The 21607-nt window shown below is 44.0% G+C and overlaps 1 protein-coding gene across 1 annotated transcript in view; it reads left to right on the forward strand.

Moving 5' to 3' along the window:
* Nucleotides 1-13495, forward strand: part of plpp4 (phospholipid phosphatase 4) — a 95044-nt gene extending 81549 nt beyond the window's left edge. Inside the window, exons 6-7 of the mRNA XM_079687466.1 lie at nt 770-940; nt 10108-13495. Of these exons, the coding sequence (XP_079543592.1) occupies nt 770-940; nt 10108-10316 (380 nt within the window). The 3' untranslated portion in view covers nt 10317-13495. The remainder of the gene's footprint in view (nt 1-769; nt 941-10107) is intronic.
* Nucleotides 13496-21607: the final 8112 nt, after the last annotated feature.

Genomic DNA, 21607 nt, shown 5'->3' on the forward strand with positions numbered 1-21607 from the left:
AGATCTCCGTGACTCTGAGTCCCTCACACTCTTTCAGTTCCGCCTCAAAACACATCTTTTCAACTCTGTCTACCCATAAGCCCCCCCCCACCTCTCAATCAACTTCCTCTTGACTGCCTTTTTTTTGTTGTTTATTTTATTTTACTATAGTTATTTGTTTGCCTGTCTTTATTTGTCTACCCTCCCTCATACTGTAAAGCGTCTTTGAGTTGTGAAAAGCGCTATATAAATAAAATGTATTATTATTAGTATTACTATCAGCTGATCAGAGGCCTCTAAGTGACAAAGAATCGAGAATGAATAAACATAAAGTAAAGTAATAGTCTTCCTGACTGAAATCACACCTTAGCTTCATAAGTCTTCCTCAGTGTTTAGGTTGTGCTGATGTGTTTACCTCTGCCTGCTCTCAGGCACCTGTCACACACTGATTGACTTCAGTGCAGAGGTATTTTCTCATGAATGTTCTCCTCAGACAGGAAACCTATGGTGGCAGTGGACAAGCTGAACATCTCTCATCCGCCTTCTTCATTACCTTCTTCAATCTAAATGACTTGGTCTTCACACTTTAGCTGTCTGTTTCTTTTCTGATTTCATATTTGCTTTGCACTGTTCCTGTTGCACACTTGTCCATTATGCATTGTTGTTGACTTTGGTGGACAGGAAAGTCCCTTGAAACATGGTCAAAGTTTATGTTTTCACTGGTATACTAGTCCAAATGCTGTATTTAATTTTCGATCTAGACCAACGTTTTTCTTTCTCTGCCTGCTAGTTGCATTCTCCGGACTTGGCTTCACCTCCTTCTACCTGGCGGGGAAGCTGCAGTGTTTTACGGATAAAGGTCGAGGGCGTAGCTGGCGTCTCTGTGCTATGGTGCTGCCTCTCTACAGCGCCATGATGATTGCATTATCCCGGACCTGCGACTACAAACACCACTGGCAAGGTACGCAAAGCAGCTAAAATAGGGGACACAAGAAAATGATTGCGATGCTAACATTTAAATGACTATCAAAAAAAAAGTTATGTGGTAAAATATCTGCTTCTGTCAGCCGATTGCTGTTCGGAAAACTGTTTTCAATCACACCTGGCCCAAGGCACTTTAGGAATTATTATACAGATAATGTAAAAAGCATTCTCGGGGTGATGCTGATTTTAGAAAAGCTTTGTCACTGTAAAAAACACTTAAAAAAGAAGGGAACAGTTTATCCGGTCAGACAGCTTGGTTATTCACACAACTCAATCAAATATTTGTCCTATGAACCTGTTTTCTGTCGCCTATAGTATGATTTTTGATATCCTTAAAAGTGCCTCAGATTACAGTGAGGTGGCATTTCATTCAGCATCCTGGAAAAACCTTATAATTACACACCTCAGTTCTCATTCATAAAACTCCGGGAACATATGGCTCTCTAAAACTAATTAACACCATATGACAGAGCTGCCATCATATTACCATATCTTCTCACCTACTCATCACACACATATGCAGCGCCTTCCCCCTGTCCCCCCCCCAACTCCCCTTCCACTCCTTTCAGACCAGATATGCAAAACTATAGGTTACTAACGTAACCGCAGTTCTCAGAGTAACATGAAGTGAGATGTCTCACTATGGGATGCACCTCCCCGCATATGCTTCAGAAGCATCAATCTCATTATTCCAATTCTGATTGGCTGGTGATCTTGACGACCACTTCAGGGAATCCACCCACCCTTTAAGTAGCTTGCGCTACGACGCAGCGTCATTCAAACACCTCTTCTCACTTCGGAGCACATCTCTAAACTATCAGTAGCCTGGCTAGCTTAACCGTCCACAGACTGAACAACTCAAAGGTAACTTTCGGTTGCCGGACTCTTGCCGGCTACACTTGCTTCGCACAGATTTGAATAATTAACACACCAGTTAATACTCAACTCTGCCCCGCCGTTTTTATTTAACGGTAAGGTTTTTGATTATCGAACATTAACATACATGGGCGTAGGAAGCATCCCGAATGTGTGGGGGACATTTTTAACGGGGGGTGTGGGGTTCCCCCACCACGAAAAAAAATATATAGATTTCCTGTATTCTGGTGCATTTTAGGTGGTTTGATACTTTTATGTGGCTATACTAGCATGAGGAAAATTATGGGTACATTTTGTAATTTCATTCAGTAGTAAAGAAAGGAAACATATTTGATTATTAATTCAGAGCCGTCTTTGAATTAATAAAAAGCAGTTTAAATGCCCGTTTTTTTGTACATTTATATACAACAATAAATATTTTGGAGTGCATTGAGAGATATTGTTGTGGAGAGTCATTTATATATAAATCGCAAAATACATTTGTGAATCCTTCTGTGAGCATTTATTAATATTGAGACTGATCTGACTCCATACGGATGTTAAGTTCACCTAGGAATGGTATCATTGACTTAAATGTTCAAATAAATGTTGCTCTTCAGTATATATTGGTCATATGATGCCCCTTGACTGAAATGTTTCCTGTTCAATATCCCCACTGATTTCCTTAAAATTCTGGGATGAGAGTCCACATCACAATTTTCTCTAAACTGTCATTTCCCTTTCATCACTCACCTCAGCAATGGACCTCTCTCCACTGTCCCTGTGTTCTGCCTCTGACTCACTCTCAAGCGTCTAGATGTCAAGAGAGGTGGTGAAGTGATCATTATTTATTGAGCAGTATACTCTTTCACATTGAATCATAACAAGTCATACTGAATGTAAATACAACTGACTCTAAAGTAAGTCCCAGTCTGTGACATTGGACATTTTGAAGACTCAAAGTCCCAAGCAGTAGGTAGAATATTAGCTAGTCTATGTAATGTGCACAGAAAATAAATATTTAACTGAATACTGGGATAGAAAGTGCCTATAAGCACTCGGTACAACATAAACACACACAAAAAGCTTCTGAATGATAAGAAGTATAATTAAAACATGATGCACATTACCATTTTGAGAGAGAGTACCGAAGTTAAAGAACTCAGAAAATAATCTCTTATCAAACAGAGGCTCCAGTAAAACACACTGACTGCATCTCTACATGGACATCATGGTGTTTACATGAGCACAGAGAGATCGGGTTATTCATGTTCCCTGTTTAGATGATAAATACTAGTGTAACGTCCGAGGTGTTAAGGCTTCAATGATACTTCTGTGTAACAAAAACTCAGGAACTTAGTACTTTTTCGAGCGTCCCAGATAGCGCCTCCGTTTATTATTGTACAGTCACACCACGCTCTCCTTCTCCACACCAGGACAGACTGCGCATGCTCACAACACATGACCTCTCAACCCAATGCTTACACTAGTAACCTGGCATTTCGATGCCTTTTCTCATCTAAGCTATTCAGTATTTGTATCTCTCTATCATGACATAAAGACAAAACTCCTCTCCAGAATTGAGACGCTTTTGCCGCCGCCGCCATCACTGTTCTGATTAACTGCTACCAGCTGAAGACTTACTTTCCTCTCCTTTTAAATGTTCTTATGTCCATGTTGTCTGGGGGAGAAAACATATCAAACCAAGAGATCGTCAGCTTTGATTTTCGCTGTATTAACCATTTCCTGAACATTTTGGTGTGTGTGTGCCTTACCTCTGCTACCGGCATCGCTTCATACAACAGGTCTGAGCTGTCCAACTATGGCAACACTCCTTGAACATGCGTGCGCTATGGGAGAATCTGCCTTGGTACAAAGCAGCAGTGAAAACATGGTACGGAGTTTCATTGATTTGGGCATTCTCTCAATAAGCAAGTGGAATGGATTTGATAGTGAAACACTGACACAGCGCTCTACAAAGTGCGGCGAGTGGATAGACCGATTCACGGACTTTCCACATGGTAAAAGTGGGGGGGATCTAAACTAATCATTTCAAAAAGTGGGGGGGACTTGTCCAACCCTCATATATAATGGCTGCGTACCAGTTACTGTTCCGTCTCTCCAAGTCGGCACTCTGGCTATCGAGGATGGACCCTTCTCTCCCTCACACCAGAGGAGACGGAGGCTCTGAGGCTCGACTCTGCGGCTGCGGGTATAATATATCGAGCACGGACTCACACCAGGTCTGCTCGTCCTGCCTTGGGCTGGAACATGCCCGGATGGCTATCGACGCCCCTGGTTCGTGCGGACACTGTGCCCGCTTCACCATCAAGAGCCTCCGCCGACGGCTAGCTTGCCAAGCTAGCCTGTTGGGAGGAGACCCTTTCATGTCTAGCGATATGCCGGCCGGCAACCGAGACATGGAGGTAGCCGCCACGGAGGCTGAGCCTTGCGCTGAGGCTAGCTGGGGCTCCCAGCTGGACCTCACCGTGGTTCCGCCCGCGGAGGATGTCCTGGAGTTGGACTATATAGAGGAAGACGAAGAGGGTGCCTCGGAGTTTCTCTTATCCGACTCAGACGAAGACGAGGATGATATTTTCGTCTCATCCGCTCAGGCTGCCAAGCCTGATGCTGTGTCTGCTCCTCCGGGCGAAAGCATGCCAGCTTCGCCCCGTCTCAGCTTGGACTTGCAAGACGTGTGCTAACGCGCTGCGTCCATGCTGGACATCCCCTGGTCTGAAGTAGCAAAGGAGACCACCAGATCTCGCTATGAAGGGAAGAATTTGCCCCAGGCTGCGAGGATGGCAAGACAACTTCTCCCAGTTTTTCCGGAGCTGCTGGACAAGGTGTCTGTCTCGTGGAGAGACCACCCGTTCAGCAGTAAGTCCCAGATCCAGGGAGCTTCCTCTTTGGATTTCGAGGGCATGGAGAAACTCGGCTTGCTTCGCATGCCTCCTATGGAGCCGCTTGTTGCAGCCCACCTCCAACTGCGGCTGTCTTCGGAGTCTAACAGGAACCCCACACTGCCGACAAAAGCAGATTGTTTTCAGTCAGCAATGACCGAACGGGCTTACAAAGCGGCAACTTTATCTGTCAGGGCGCTCAATGTCTTATCGATGCTGACTGCTTACCAAGCAGAGCTGTGCGAAGACATGACAAATAAACCTGAGCCTGCTGTGTGGGATGAAATTACCGCGATCACGGACATTTGCCTCCGCGTGCAGCGCTGTGCGGTCCAAGCCACGGGTAAAGTGCAGGAGAGAGCCAGGTGGCTTAACCTGACGAACCTACCAGACAGAAAGAGGACGTCTTGGCCATGCCAATTGTCCCCGAAGATTTGGCACTGCTCTGGCTTCGATGCAGCAGCGGTGTGAGGCCAAAAAGAGAGAACGAGGCTCTCCAGCTCTGTCTTCCCCGGAAGGTTCAGCCGCCACCTCCGACGGCACCGCGACAAACCTTCGCTCGGGCTGCCTCACGACCCTCCGGGAAACGGCAAAAGCCACAGCCCTCCTCGGGTCCCCCACCCAGGCACGAGGCGAGGACGAGCTGGCCAAGAAAGTCCCCAGCTCCGACTGCAGCTGCACCGGCACAGCCGGCCCAGACCTTCGGTCATCAGGCGAGAAAGAAGAAGAGAGCGGCCTGACAGCCTTCCCTCCTCTCCTCGGTGGAAGAGATGGAAGTTTCTCTGTTTTCAAGCCCGACCTGTTCTGCTCTGGAATGTGCTTCCGGGGGCCACCCATGCCCCCGACTCCCCGTCGCCTCGAGTGATGTCAAAACAACATCCCCAAGTTCGCGCCGTGAGGAAGATGGACTTTATGTTAGAGACAGCAGGTTCTGCTGCCCGTCACACAAGCCCATGTCCACTTTTTTCAATAAAGCATATTCCACTTTCGTTTCCAGGCTTGAAGCCAAGGGCACAGTCAAAAATAATGAAAAGAAAAACAATAAACAGTCAGGTGACTGTGCCGCTTCTGAGGGGGGCTGTCGCCTCTCTCAACAAGCGGACGGTAACCGAGTCTGTCAATGCACTATCACCACGCGCATGCGCAGTGTCGGCCGAGGTTGTCAGTCAGGAGTACTATCGTGTTCAGACACTAGAGGGCCCCATAACACAACTAATGAAGGCACAGAGAGCCGACAGCAGGGCAGAGGCTACTTCTCCTCTCACTATCATGAGTGAGAGGTGGAAAGCGCTCACAAGCTCAGCTTGGGTATTGAGGACGATATCACGGGGCTACAGACTCCAATTCGCTGTCACCCCCCCTCACTTCTCGGGCATTGTGCATTCACAAGCCCAGGGAGAGTCGGCCCGTATTCTAGAGCAGGAGAGTTTCTCGCTGTTAGAAAAAAAGGCCATAAATATAGTGCCCCCCGAACAGGGTCAGAGCGGCTTTTATTCCAGGTATTTCCTCGTCCCCAAACGGGGAGGGAACGGAATTCGCCCTATCCTGGATTTAAGGGCTCTGAACAAATACCTCAGAAAATACAAGTTCAGAATGCTCACTCACGCATCTCTGCTGCGTCTCGTGCGTCAGGGCGATTGGTTCACATCAATCGACCTGAAAGACGCGTATTTTCACATCCCAATATATTATCCAAACAGAAAATATCTGAGGTTCGCTTTTCAGATTGTCTGTTACGAGTAGAGAGTGCTTCCCTTCGGCCTGTTTCTCAGTCCACGGGTGTTTGTACGATGTACCAGTTACACATGCTGGCAGGCAAACTGATACTATGGAGCTGCGGCCGTCTCCTTTCTCTGAGAGCAACGCACGTACCGGGGGTGATGAACCTCGGAGCGGATCTGTTGTCCAGAGGTGCACCACTATATGCAGATTGGACTCTACATCCAACAATTCTGAGTCAGTTGTGGATACATTACGGCCGAGCCGCGGTAGATCTGTTCGTGTCAAAAGAAAACGCTCAGTGTCAACTGTTCTTTTCGATGCTCGGTCTAAACGCACCGTTAGGCGTGGACGCGCTCGCGCACGCTTGGCCGCGGGTCCATCTGTACGCGTTCCCACCCCTGGCTCTAATACCTCAGACTCTGGCCAGAGTGTGAGAGCATCGCCACACGCTGATCCTGATAGCTCCGCACTGGCCTGCAATGTATTGGCTGGCGGAGATATATCAGCTGCTGTGCGGGCAGCCGTGGCAGCTCCCAGGGACATACTGTCTCAGGCGGGGGGGGGACGATTTCTCAACCACACCCGGAACGTTTGGCACTATGGGCCTGGCCCGTGAGTGGTATAATTTGAGTACAGTGGGGCTTCCTCAGAAGGTGATAAACACTATTCAGAGTGCAAGGGCTTCCTCCACCAGGTCTCTTTATGTCTGTAAGTGGAGGGTGTTTGAGGAGTGGTGCCTCCAAAAGGGACACGTCTCTTTTCAATGTCCTGTCGGTGTGATTTTGTCATTTCTACAGGACTTGATTGATAAACACAGAGCTTTCTCTACGATTAAAGTGTACCTGGTTGCTATTGCTGCATGCCACGTGGGTTTTGAGGGAAAGACAACTAGCCAACATCCCTTGGTCTGCCGTTTTATGAAAGGGGCTCGCAGGCTCCTCCCTGTTTCCAGGTCACTGGTGCCCTTATGGGACTTGGCAGTGGTGTTAGATGGGCTCACTCAACCTCCATTTGAACCCCTGGAAGAAGTTGACATGAAACCCCTGTCACTGAAGACAGTGTTGTTGCTGGCTCTGGCATCTGCCAAGCGAGTCAGTGACATTCATGCGCTCTCTGTACACCCTTCATGCACTCAGTTTGCCCCGGGGCAAACAAGAGTGTTGCTGAAGCCCAACCCTGCTTTTGTGCCCAAGGTTGTTGGCTCATGCACCCCCATGGACCTTGCGGCATTTCCTTCACCGTTATGTTCTTCTGAAGAACAGCGGCCAAATTTGCTGTGCCCAGTTCGTGCCTTGTGCACCTATATGGACAGGTCTAAAGAGTTTCGATGCAATGACCAACTCTTTGTATCCTGGGCTAACCCTCATAAGGGCAAGCCCGTTACCAGCCAACGACTCTCCCACTGGATTGTGAAAGCAATAGCTCTGGCTCATGCGAGTCAGGGTTTGCAGGCACCAACGGGCCTGCGTGCTCATTCTACTCGTGGCCTGGCTACGTCCTGGGCTTTTTCAAGGATGTTTCCATCCAGGACATTTGTGCAGCAGCGAGCTGGTCTTCACCGCTCACTTTTGTCAGTTTTTACAGATTGGATGTCTCTGCTCCAAGTGTGGCCCATGCAGTGCTGGGCCCCCGTGTTGGGACAGAGTTCTACCTGTTGAGTACTGATTTTTGGTGATTTTCGAGATAAGCTTGTCTAGCAATACGGGAGTCTCAATATCCCATAGTAAGACATCGAACGGAGTGTTATGAATGAGAACTATAGGTTACTAATGTAACCCCAGTTCTCAGAGTAATATGAAGTGAGATGTCTCACCAGACAGCCCTTCTTGCTGAGGCGAAGCGAGAAGAGGTGCTTATTTTGAATGACGCTGCGTCGTAGCGCAAGCTACTTAAAGGGTGGGTGGATTCTCTGACGTGGTCGTCAAGATCACCAGCCAATCAGAATTGGCGTAATGAGATTGATGCTTCTGAGGCATACGCGGGGAGGCGCATCCCATAGTGAGACATCTCACTTCATGTTACTCTGAGAACTGGGGTTACGTTAGTAACCTATAGTTTTGCATATCTGGTCTGAAAGGAGTGGAAGGGGAGTTGGGGGGGGGACAGGGGGAAGGCGCTGCATTTGTGTGTGATGAGTGGGTGAGAAGATATGGTAATATGATGGCAGCTCTGTCATATGGTGTTAATTAGTTTTAGAGAGCCATATGTTCCCAGAGAGTAGGGCAGCTCAAAAAGACAACTCTTTTAACAACCAGTATTTATTCACATCAACACAAACAGCAGTTACAGTCAATACAGGTCTTCCAATTTCTTAGCGTGACAAATAGTTTCCGTCTTCCCTCAACACTGTAAGTAGGTAGCAATGGTGCATCCCATTAAACATGAGGGGCCCATAACCTGCACTCAGTGTCAACACAAGATTGGAGCCCCCATTATCCTGGCCATGCTTGGTGGATTCCTCTATTCTCCCCATTCTTTCGCACTTTGGAGGTGAGCTTTGTCCTCCAGGGGGGGGGTGGGGGGGGGAATGCTGGTCTACCAATCACTGTGTCTGTCTCAATGAGGCCACCAAACAAATACATTGCATCAAGTCACAGTCTATTAAATCCAGTTGACAGGAGTCGATGAAACATTCTCAGAGCGTGCTCATGCATTGTATAGTTTATGGATGGTGGAAATCAATGTTTCATTTCACCCAGAAAGGGAAAATAAAGGAAGTGCTGTGGGCCCCATGGAAAAGTAGAATTTTGATATAATGGAATCGTCTACTATTGCTGTCCAAGCCACCAGCTGGCTGTGTCATTATGATCTATACCCGGCAATATAGGCTTACTATTCACCATGGCAGCATGATATTATATGATGTATTATAGCTTAGAGGGGGGTTGGTATAATACGAAACTGTTTTCAGCGGAAATGACAAAATGACAGAGACAGCCTGTCTGGAGGCAAGTGGGCCCAGTGCTCGGTAAAACAGAGTCATCGCGTTGCCTTTCAGTTTACTTCCATCACGCTGTAAACTACCCTGTTGCACATACAGTACAGCAGGCATGATCAGAGGATGTTAGAGGGGCATGGGGTCATATTTAGACAATTTGACACCAGTGATTTTTGTTTCTTTTACATTCATCTTTTCATAGACAATTTTTTGGACGGTTCTTAGGGATAATAAAATGTATGTATTTAAAAACAAACCCATGAGAGGGGTTGGTTCAAACTCTGCTAAAGGACACTTCATTAATGCTTCATGCAAAGGAATAAGGTGCACAACTTTCTTAATTCAGATAATGCTTCAGTAATAAGAAGATGCTGATTTTGTACGGCTAAGATATATACTATTACTATGTGCCAACTGATTCATTTAATATAATTCACATAAATGTCATAAATCTTTCCAAATGCAGAGTATTAGTCAATGTTGTTATCCAAGCTATAAATCTGGACACATCTTTTGATTTCCATAATAGGAGAATACGTTTCTTTGCACACAGTAGACCATAGGACAAGAGATGAAGTTGTGCATTTCCAAGTTTGTTGCATTGTTCAGATGTGCCCAGTCAATAATGGATTGTTCTCGACAAGGTGTTGTTTTTCTTCCTCCACATGGGCTAAATGTAACTATACATGCATACCTTAAAATATACGTGTTTTTGCGACTTTGCAGACGCCGTTGTTGGAGGAGTGATCGGGTTGCTGTTTGCCTATATCTGCTACCGCCAGCACTACCCACCCTTTCTGCACACGGACTGCCACCTGCCTTACGCCAGTCTGGCTGCTGCTGCCCACCTGCACTCGCACCCCCAGGACGACCCGCAGCCCACGGACAATGCCACCAGCCTTCCCCTGGAGGGCCTGTCTGAAGGCCCAGTATGACTAGTGGCCACCACCGAGACGTCCCCCAACACCCTCACCAAGCCAGCGAGCCCACCTCCCCATTCCAAGTGACTGGCTGGCTCTTGAATACATTCCAGTGGACTTTAATAGGACGCACCCATCTACATACCCCCGTCTCGGTGACACCCACGTTTATTTTTTTGGCTTATAAAAAATCTATATTTAGATGTGATGTATGAGAGGAGTTTATAAAAAATGGGACATCACCTCTGAGAGGGAAGAGAGAAAAATATGCTGAAAACCAGAGGAATCAAGTTCTACTAATGGCGGTGAAGGAAGAGGAAAATATCTCCAGTTTTTGATGGATTTTTTTGGCTTGATGAGAAATGTGGTTGACAGGTTGTTTTATGTTGGAGTACATTTAATGTTCTGGTGTGAAGTATTGGGGAAGCAAGTTGGAGATACCCAGAAACATCCCATGAAATGTCACAGCAATCAGTCATGAAATCTAACCAGTTAAGAAGTATGTCCCCATAAATCAAAGCTAATGGGATTTAATAGCATGAAATCTGATGACATTGTGTTTCAGTCATACTTTAAAATGCACATTGCGTTTTCCTTTAAACACCCAAGGATTTGGAACAATGCTTTTTAAAATGTTCAATTGTCAATTGTGACATAAAGCTAGATATAGAACCAATTTGCTTTTGCACAAAATCACTGCTCGATATCAAGGACAGTATTCAATGTTCCCCAACTTTACTATTCTACATTCGCCCATTTTTTATTATTATAATTCTCCCCATTGTATTTGGGCTTGTATAGGCTTCAGCAGTCCTGCATATTGTCCCTGCCCAATTGTTTTCCTTCTCCTTGTCTCCTTGTGTTTTAAAAGCCCTGCATTTGTTCCCAGTGGATGCACAGGGACATTAACCTAAATTGTAGCTCAATGAGTTCAATCTATAACAGGGAGGTGCCAGTGGTGGGGTGCAAGTGTGTCTGGAGTTGACAGACAAAAATTCCAATCTGATCCTGCATTAGTTCTCATTAAGAGGGGTCAGCTACGGCTGCTTATGCGCACATTAGGACTATATGAGTTGGCCAATAGATGGCCCACGCATTTCAAATAGCTTTCAGCCCATTGTAGCCCCACAAAGAGATCATGTAGCATTCAGGAGATGGCAGCCCTGAACCCGGGGCAGCGATTCTGATGTTTTATTCATTTGTAAATGTTCCATTATTTATTAATATTTCCAGCCTTAATATAGTTATGGCGAAAGAAACACCAAAGATTTGTAGCTCTTTTCCTTTTTAGGTTGTGTGCACCTACACTGGTTCCCCTATCATCAACAAAGCAATTGGTTGCCTCTTCCAAGTTCTGTCAGAAAGGACGAATCATTTTGTTGCCCTGGTTACTGTGTATTTTAAGCCATTGCTGTGACATTAATGGGAAGGTGCACTCTCAGCTTACCTCGAAACCAACCAATCTACTGAAAAGGCAATGATTATATATATTTGCACTGAAACGTGAATGGTGAAAAACTGGCGGTAGCACATGAAAACAGCATGATACAAAATGAGCAGCTAGCCAAACGTACTGTAGACGGTTATTTTGTCTTTTTATTATCTTGTCATATCAGTCAAGACACATATTTATGTAGAAAGCAACACTTGAAATGGCCACAAGCTGGTTGTTGCATCGTATAGAATAGGAAAAGTAAGCTTCTCTGTTCAAAATGATTTTAAACGCCATTTACTGAAATCAGCCACAATTAAGCTTCTATCATTACGGAAACCCATTGGCAGCTTTTTAAATCTGTTTATGAATGTGTGTGCAGGTTTTTGACAAAGCCTATCCTGCACAGATGCAATACAAAACCTTTTGCAAGAGAGGAGAAAAAGGTGCTCGACTCCACATAAGACTCTGTGACGAGACTTGACGAGACTCTGAGAGTTGCCTGGAGAGCAACTTGTGACCTCCTTGCTGGTCTTTCAGCACCAGACTGCAGATCGGTGTAATATTTTGACATCTTGAAGCAGATTTTGTGATTAAATGACACATATGTATTATGTTCTATAGACCTGCATTCGCCTGACCTGGCAACTTGATGTTTGTATTTTGTCATTTTAGTATTACCTATTAGATGGTGCAGTGTATATTGGAAAAGATGTTGTTCAGAATTCATGTCTGTTGCAGTATTTTTGCTTTATTAGCAGAGGATTTATGTTTCCCATTCCCCGACTTTTAATCATCTTCCTTTTTTTTTGGTGCTATAGATACGTTTGTAGCGTCACTTTTATGTTCAAATTGTCATTCTGAAATTAAAATAATATTAATAATATTACAGTAAATATTCATTTTTTTCAAATTGGATGCACAATGATAACCAGTGCATGTTATTCTGTATATTTTACTTTTCATTCATTTCACCTCCTCATGGACTAAAGGAATCAAAGTGAAAAAATAAGAATAAAGAAATTATAATCAATCATTATGAATAGATGTCTGAAGAAAAAAGAGTGTAAGACTTAAGAAACTTTCTTGGCATGCCAGTTTCATTGTGAGAAAATACTTTCTATGAATACGCATGTCTGGCCTTGAGAACTCTTTGAGCTGTGGTTTACCGTTTATATATTTTGTGTTAAATAAAAGCAGCTGTGTGACATTTGTCCAAGAAGAAAACAGATGAGCCTAATGTATCTTGTCAACTTGTGATCGTTGGAGCCTACCTTTGTTGCCGTGAAGGGAACTCTTCACTTGAACACACAATTCAGAAACCAATTTTGGATGTTTATATGAAAAATCTCCGTCCTGTTATCAGAACATGGTTATCACTAAGTTATAATATGCAAATGTACAATCGGACGTTATGCATCCACAGACGTTTGCTGTATCCCAAGTTCAGTTCAATGAATTTATGCTTCAACGGACCTGCTGTCGGATTGCACTGTGCTACTGAGGCAGTTGAGTGTGTGTCTGAATGTAACTCTGTGCTTAGTGTGTGTTGTGTTCTTCTGCATCAGTTGTGCTGCACTTTGTTTAGAGAGTTTAAATAAACGTGTGTATGCTTAAGTCTGCTTGTTGCTTTTCATATCAGTGTTAGAGATGGGCCACTCTTTATACCTTTCATTTGTTCCAGTTAAAAGTTTTTAGCTAGCATTCTTCTGAAATGCAATCCCATGAAACCTTTCTTTGAATAAGAAAATTGAAAATGTTAACAGGCTAAAATGAAACTTTAATGATGAACATGTCATTATACAAACATAAGCATGTTAGTATGGGCTCAGAACAGTCTCATAATACACACATGCACACAGAAGGATTCACGCTTGTATTTCATGATCCGCAAAAGGATTCACATTTGTATTTCCGGATCCACACTTGTGTTTTTCAATGCACAGGCAAATGTGTTCCGTTTCATATACATGTAAATAAAATCCAAACACAGAAAAAAGTTTTACATACGTATTTTTGATCCACACATATTTGTTTTCCGTTTAAATCCCCTGAACCTGCAAACACAAACCGCTTTCTGTGCATGGATCGCAGTGCATTCGTGTGTGGGTTTTTTGAGACGGCCCTGACACTCACCCGATTCGTACTTGTAATTTCTCTCATCTATAGACAAGTTTACGCGCCAAAACACGGGTAGCGCCATGACACTACACAAATGCACTTCATTTCCGCCGGAAGTCTTTTGCACAGCGTCTGTCGGTGTAAACCGATGTAAACAGTCAGACGGGCACTGGTGTAAACACAGCGATTTCGATGCTAACAGTGATGCTAGCTTGGGAACACGATTCTACTTCTTTGACTGGATATGGCGTTACTCTCCCCCACCCGAATTCAGTGCAAAACTGGGAGGATAACATGACGACGTGGCCCAGCATAAAACCAAAATAAACTGCCTTATTTAGGTCATGCCCACAGGAGCCAACAGTTGTCTGTTGTTTACATAATGCACAATTTACATGATCTCTTTATGCTGTGCAATATATCATATGTGCCTGTACTGTTTGAGTGAAAATAAAGTTTGATGTAATTTAATTTCATTATTGCACTGTTATTGCATTATTGCATTTCATATGTTCCTTAGAGTGCTACAATTTCTTTTAACACAGTTCATCATTCATATTAAGCTCATACTGTACATAAATAACACTGAATTAATTAATTGTTGAGAGGAAACTAAAGAAATGGCTTCAACAAGAAAGATCACATGTTTAATCCTAACAGGTATTACAAATTAAAATATAAAAGCAGCCCACACAATTACATCACTATGAAAATATTCATATATAATATTAAAAAATACAATGCATGCAGTATTTGTTGTGTTTATCTGTATTTAATGAACAACATGGCTGGGTGCTGGGTGCTGGTTTGTGGTCGTAGCACTCTCTATCTAACCACTCGTTCAGGTGCTTTCTCGAGTGATTGCAACCAACTACCGCACACGTAGTTCCCGAACCACTTTTCTTCATGTTGTAATTGTTATATCCTCTTTGTCTCTGCGATATCAGTGCTTTGTCGGCACAACGGAGCTAGCTAGCAAAACAAACCCAGTCCGCCAAAACGGAAGTGCATTGCATCGAAGGGAGGAGTTCAGGATGTAGAGCGGAAACGGCTCAATAACTTGTGTATAGCCAATCAGATGTCTCCTCCAGTCTAAGCCAATCACATGAGCGCGCCCCCACGAGGGTAGGATTTATTGCGTGCATGACGCTTCATATACGCATTTTGCGCAGTCCGGTCAGCTCGCTAAACAGAGGGCGGAGCTTCAGGTGATCATGCAGAGCTGCGTGTCTCCGTCAGACTCAGCAGCTGATCTGATCTCTCTCTCGCGTCCGGTTATACTTCACTCGCGTTTATGCCCATATCGATCAGATCCAGCTCTCCTGGTCGGCCTTTATAGAGAGCACCGATCAAACTATTAAGAGTGAATATCGGCCGATAATGACCGGCGGGGCTCCCCCCCGTTGACGGTTCACTGTCTAGCACTGGCTTCGTAGTGCACTGATCGATTAGGCTAAGCCAGTGGTTCTCAAACTTTTTCTGTCAGGCCCCCACTTTGGAGAAAAAAAAAATTTGGGCCCCCCCAACACAAATAGTTCGGCTCAGTGGCGGCCAGAGATTTCTTTTGGGGGTGCTGTGGGGTAGCTTGACGTTTCATAGAGGGTGCTCAAACATTTAGGGTTTCCCATTAATGTACCGGTCGCTACAGTGGAATTTTTTACTGTTACAATGAAGGCTCGATAATCAGCTCACGGCATAGGTGTAAGCAGGGGTAAAGTGCTATTTTTATAGGACCTCACATAGGGGGGTCCGGGGGCAAGCTCCCCCCCGGGAAGATTTATTTTTAAATATTGAAGTTAAATGCATCAATCTGGTGCACTTTGAGAGCACAATTAAGAGATCTATGGATACATTTCTCAACACGTAATAGTACTGTACTGCATCATATTATTTTTGAATCAATAATTTGTCAAATTATGATTTTTTTTTTTTTAACCATTTTTCCTCCTGGTCTCTCGCGCCCCCCCTGGCATGCCTCTGCGCCCCCCAGGGGTGGCGCGCCCCCCACTTTGAGAACCACTGGGCTAAGCTAACCTGTAGTTGCTCATTCCACACTCACAAAAACTCCATACAGACATAAATAAAGCAGCTGTATTCGCCATACAGGAAACACACATTTAAAACGGTTTTGCCTGCGGTTTTTGTGTAGGCCTACACACATATATTATATTTATATTAGGGCCGGGACTCGATTAAAAAAATTAATCTAATTAATTACAGGCTTTGTAATTAATTAATCGCAATTAATCGCATTTTTAATCACATAGAAATATTTGACCTGAGAACAGTGAGAAGCAATTTTTTTCACATGGATTTTAGTATACCATTGAATAATGACTGAATACATAAGCTTAAGCAACAAAACATTGTTTATTTTTTTCAAGGTGGTACACTGGCCATAAAGTGTAGCAATAGCATATTTAGGAATATAGTACATTTCAGAGATTCAGGTAGCCTATAGGTAGGTAGACCTTCTGTAAACTATAACACTTTGTTTTTTAAGTAAAACACAATACTTTCAAGTACATTCAGAACATTGGAAACCCTGATTATTAGAAAACATCTCTCTGTTGCTTCAGAGGCCATAACAGACTTTGTTGATTTACCAACAGTTGATTTAAAAAATCTAATCAATTTCAGTCCAACTCTCTCAATAACCTTGGCCAAAACAATAAACAGTTCAACATAAAGTGCCAGTTGCACCAACAACGTAATAAATAGTTCAACATAAAGTGTACTGTACCATTTAAAATAAAATAAAAAAGTGCCAGTGATTGACCTCAATCCCTCCTATTCTTCCAATATCCTGATGAAAAATAAAATCTCTCTGTTGCATAGGCCACTGTTTGATCAACGCGAATTGGGTTTGGGTCCTTGTACTCCGAGTCGGGCTAACGTCCACGCCACTGGCGGCACATATCAAACCCGGGCCGGGGGGCGGGGCCACATGACCGGGCCCTTTAAACCCAATAAAGCTTGACAAAAATATCGGGAGTCCGGGGTATGGTAATCTGACGCTCGTGCGTAAAAAGTCGCTCAGTCAGTAAGATTAAAATGTAAAACAATGTTTGAAAGAAAAGTAACTAAAGAAAAGGTGTAATATTTAAGATTTCGTTTCTGCAAAGGGTATAGAAACGAAATATATATCAGAGATAATAATGATATAACATGACATAAAGTCCAACAAACCACAAGGACAACGAAAACATAGCCTAATAAAATGACTACATTTCTGACACACCATTCACCATGGACAGCCAGCCGCCACCATGAGAGCACAGCAGTGTAAAATTGGCACGGCGGCCCATACATTCACGTACAAGTAGGCTACTGTACAAATTAAATTTGAAGTGTACTCCCCACTACTTGAAGGGCACTCGGCGAGCCTTGCGCTCCGCGAACTCGTCCACAATCCGCTGTATGTCCAATTTCTTGGCTCGGTCACTTTCGATGGACAGCAAGGCCAGTCCACTCAGTCTCTCCTGTCCCATCGGGCTCCTCAAATAGTTTTTGATGAGTTTTAATTTGGAGAAAGAGCGCTCGGCGGTTGCCACGGTGACAGGAAGAGTCAGAAATAAGATGAAGGCTGTGCAAACCTCACTGAATGTAGATGTTACTGCTGGGTTGTAAACAATGAGCATTTTTACCAGATCCGCGACAGATTTTAGTTTTTGTATTTTGTCCCTGAAACAGGTTCTGAAAGAAAGCAGCTGGCCAGGGAAGCTGGCGGCGATGTCCCGACTGTAGTGCTCTCTAAGCCGCTGGGCAGCTTGGTGTACATCCTCATCCTTTGCTTGTAGTAGTGTGTTGGGGTGAATTGCCTCAAACATGTTCACAGTTGCATTTAAGATGGTGAATCTTTGGGACAGTTGCTGGATGATTATATCGAGACATGCATTGAAAACGGTCACCCGAAAGTTGCTCTCTGCGTCAGTGAGGCGGCTGTCTTCAGAAAGTTCATCAAAGTGTCTCTTAACTTTCCTGGCCCTGGTTGTTTCAAACTCTGTTTGACTTCCCCATTTAGTAGTCAGGGTAAGAGTGGCGGACTTCGTCTCATCAAATTGTCCCCTATACTCCACCAAAACACTGATGGCATTTTGCAGTAGAGTAGATGCTTTGAAAATATCCGCGTCTTTTGCTTGCATTAACTGTGAAGCACAATTTATGCTTTCCAAAATCTTGGTCTGCATGTTGACCAAAAATAGAAAGCTAAATTTGCTTATGGCATTCTTGAGTACACTTGCTTCATTGCGCTCATCCTTTTTGTCACTGGTAAGGGATATTTTGACGAGGGCTTTTATAATGTCTCCATATCTGTGCCTTAACGCAACAAGCGCATCATGGCGAGATGACCAGCGAGTGGGACATAAGCGTTTTAATGTGATAGTTCTGCTCTCTGGCGTGATTAACTCACTGAGCAATGCCCATCGTTTGATACTGTGACCAAAAAAGTTGTAGAGCGTCTCTACAGTGTCATAGAACTGCTTCACTCCAGGGACATTTTTAACAGAGTCGTTGAGTGCTAGGTTGAGATTATGAGCAGCGCAATGAACATAGTGGGCAAGGGGCTCCTTCTCGGCTATTCTTGCTTGCACGCCTGAATACACACCACTCATATTAGCCGCCCCTTCATAGCCCTGTCCGCGACATTTAGACAGATCTAATCCGTTTTTCTCTACAGAACCAAGGATTTTGTTTTCAAGCTCTGAAGCTGATGAACCTTTAGTCACTTCAAAACCCAAAAAGACTTCATTGATCTGTATATCTGTTGCAATATCCATGTCGTTCTTAACAACAGTTATGTAGCGGTAAACCTGACTCAACTGGTCTATCTTTGACACATCTTGCGTTGTGTCCATGATGACGGAATAAAATGGGGCTTCGTTTATTTCATCAATGATGTCAGCTTTCACACGTTGAGATAATATGTAAATAATCTCATCTTGAATCTGGTGACTGAGGTATTTCACTGACCCTTCTGTTCGGTTGATTAGCTCTTTCAAAACAGGGTCGTAGCGAGCCAATAATTCTATTATTGACAAAAAGTTGCCAGCTTTTCCCTGACCTAGAACCTCTCGATGGCCCCTGAATGCCAAGTTGCTTGAAGCTAGAGTGAGAGTTACATTAACAATGCGCTCCACGACCTGTCTCCAAAATTGGGCGGCATTACGCACATTCCTCTCCATGTCAGCATCTATTGTGCCGTTGGTTTTCCACTGCTCATATACTACGCATGCACCAAGGTGTATTTGAGTGGATTCATGCCTCTCAATTTTAGTAGAAAGATGTTTCCAGTCTTTTATTCCGTTTACCCATGCATTGTTGTAGAACGGTGCCTTTCGGTTGGCAAAAAGCCAGCAAGGCTCACAGTAGCAGCAGTCCAATTTTGGGGAATAGCACATCCAGCTGCGTGGAAATTTCATCCCAACTTTAGTGGTGGAGGTGTAATAGCTTTCTGAAAAGCAACGGTTATCCTTGTCTTTGGGAAATGGACCTTTGGGTTTGCATGGGCCCATTTTAAGGATATATCTTTTGATATTGGCGTCCTCAATGTTTTCAAAAATAGTTTGCCCGATCAGTCGGAAAACGCTCCAGAGGATAATTGCAGGACACATCATGATCCGTGGTCTGAGTTTCACCCGTAGGAGTAGCGTGAGGAGGAGACCTGTTGCTGCTTTCATTCCCAGTGTCCGGTACTTCTTCACCTTGCGGTGCAGCAGGTAAGGAGCCGGAGGGGGAGGGGTGCGGCTGGTCAAGCGTCAGGCCTGGCTCTCCTCTAGACGAGCAGCTAGCAGCTGCTGAGTCGTCCCTATAGAGAGGCGAAGTCACGCCCATCTACTTCCGGTCCATGGGACCCCGGAAGCGAAAAATTATACATTGAATTCAATGGAGAGAGAAAACGTATCTTTTGATCCCGTTTGAATTGTGCCACGAACTACACATATGATGTTTGTCAATCTTAAACAATCATTTCCATGTCAAAAAAGTCACATTTTGTCGTAATAATGTTGAAATATAAGACTATGAAAAATACGCGACTACAAAGACTACAAATCCCAAATCCCATTCTGGGTCGCGCATGTGATGTCACAGGCGATAATGCTCCAAGTGGTTGCGACTCGTAATTAAAGCGAAGAAGAAGATTTCATAACTGATTTATTCCCTCCAATAAATATAAGAGATTGCTCCAATAAATTCACTTTTACAAGATGCCTGTGTGCTTTGTACCATGTTGTAATCACAAAAGTGATCATACCACTTGCTCGTTCTATCGCTTCCCCTCTTATGAAAGGACCAGGAGTCGCTGGATCAGACATATCAGGTAATATCATAGGTAATATACATGTTGTGCATGGAACATAGTCAAGTTAGCTACCTAGCTAGTAGCGACGAGTAGCGAGCACGTTAGTTAGCATTACATTACTTAGCCTTGTCATTTTTAGTAGCCTTACCATTAAGTTATTATTTTATTACATGAAGTACACCAAAATGTTAAACAGTAAGAGTAGTCATCATGGTAAGTATTTCGTGAAACATTTGAAGAGTGGCCTACTGCGCCCTCCACCGGGTGCTAAGGAAGCAGTTCAGGGAGAGTCGAAGGAAGGCAGGCAGGCAGGGAGCTTTGCATGACATTCTTCTGGACATGTGTCATTGTGATGACAGTGAGGGTGAGTCAATCTGTTGGTTGGAAAGATAGTAGTTGAGTGATTACTGAGAGAAAATTATTAAAATAGATAATTATTCAGTGTTGTTACTTTAAAGTGTTGTTACTGACCTTTTTCTCTTTTATTTTCTTTACCTCACCTGTAACTGCTGAGACCCTGAGGAACATGCACACTGGACTGACCTGCTCTGGCAACCTGATTTCCACTGTACGTAATAGTATTTGGTTATGGTATATTATTTATATACATCAAAGGCACAATGCACCCCCCACAGAGACACATGTATTGAGTGTGATATTTTGCATAGGTCATGTGAAATCATCTTTACATACTAGAAAACTGTAGGAGCAGCAACTTGTTTTGAAATTGAATTTTTAATATCCGATAATAAAGTTGATCTGTTTTCTTTATTCTTCTCTCTTCCCAGCTCCACCCATCACCATTCTCTGTTCCTGCAGGTCCTGCTTGCTAATAAATGCTTTATTTTTTTACACAGTTACAAATAAAGTCAATGTATTGTATGACATGAAGTTGTGCTTCATTCTGAGTCAATAATAAATTCATTCTGCCTTCAACTGCAAAATGATTGTGGACAGCACCGACATCCATGTAGCTGCCCCCCAGTAAGATGAACCAAGCAAAGCTGACACTCAACATACAGCTGTGCTCTTAAGTTGACATGAAGAATTTGTGAAATATTGGTAATTATTTGGAAAAAATTACTGACGATGCAGAAAACTTTTTTTATTTAGGAACAGTGGTCAGGTGAAGCATTTATCTCTACATATGTGTCACACTTAAAAGGCCAAACACACTGGCCAAACACACTTCGTTTACAACTCCCCAGTTGACAGCCATGACTCCGTCTAAATTGTACCCCCCAAGCACCCTCTTCATGAGGGACGCGCATGGAGTGGATGAAAGTCCCGACCTCAGCACAGCACCAAAATTGCTGGCTGTCAACCTGCCCTGCCTGTGTAACTGCCACTGAGGATTTGTCCGCTGCCCTACGGTGGCTGTCTGGATGGCAGCTTGCTGGTCTCTGCTCAGTCGCATTGAGGCAAGAATTGCCTCAAGCCCCCGACCCC

Source organism: Notothenia rossii (assembly GCF_949606895.1).
Source record: "Notothenia rossii genome assembly, chromosome: 6".
Taxonomy (NCBI): domain Eukaryota; kingdom Metazoa; phylum Chordata; class Actinopteri; order Perciformes; family Nototheniidae; genus Notothenia; species Notothenia rossii.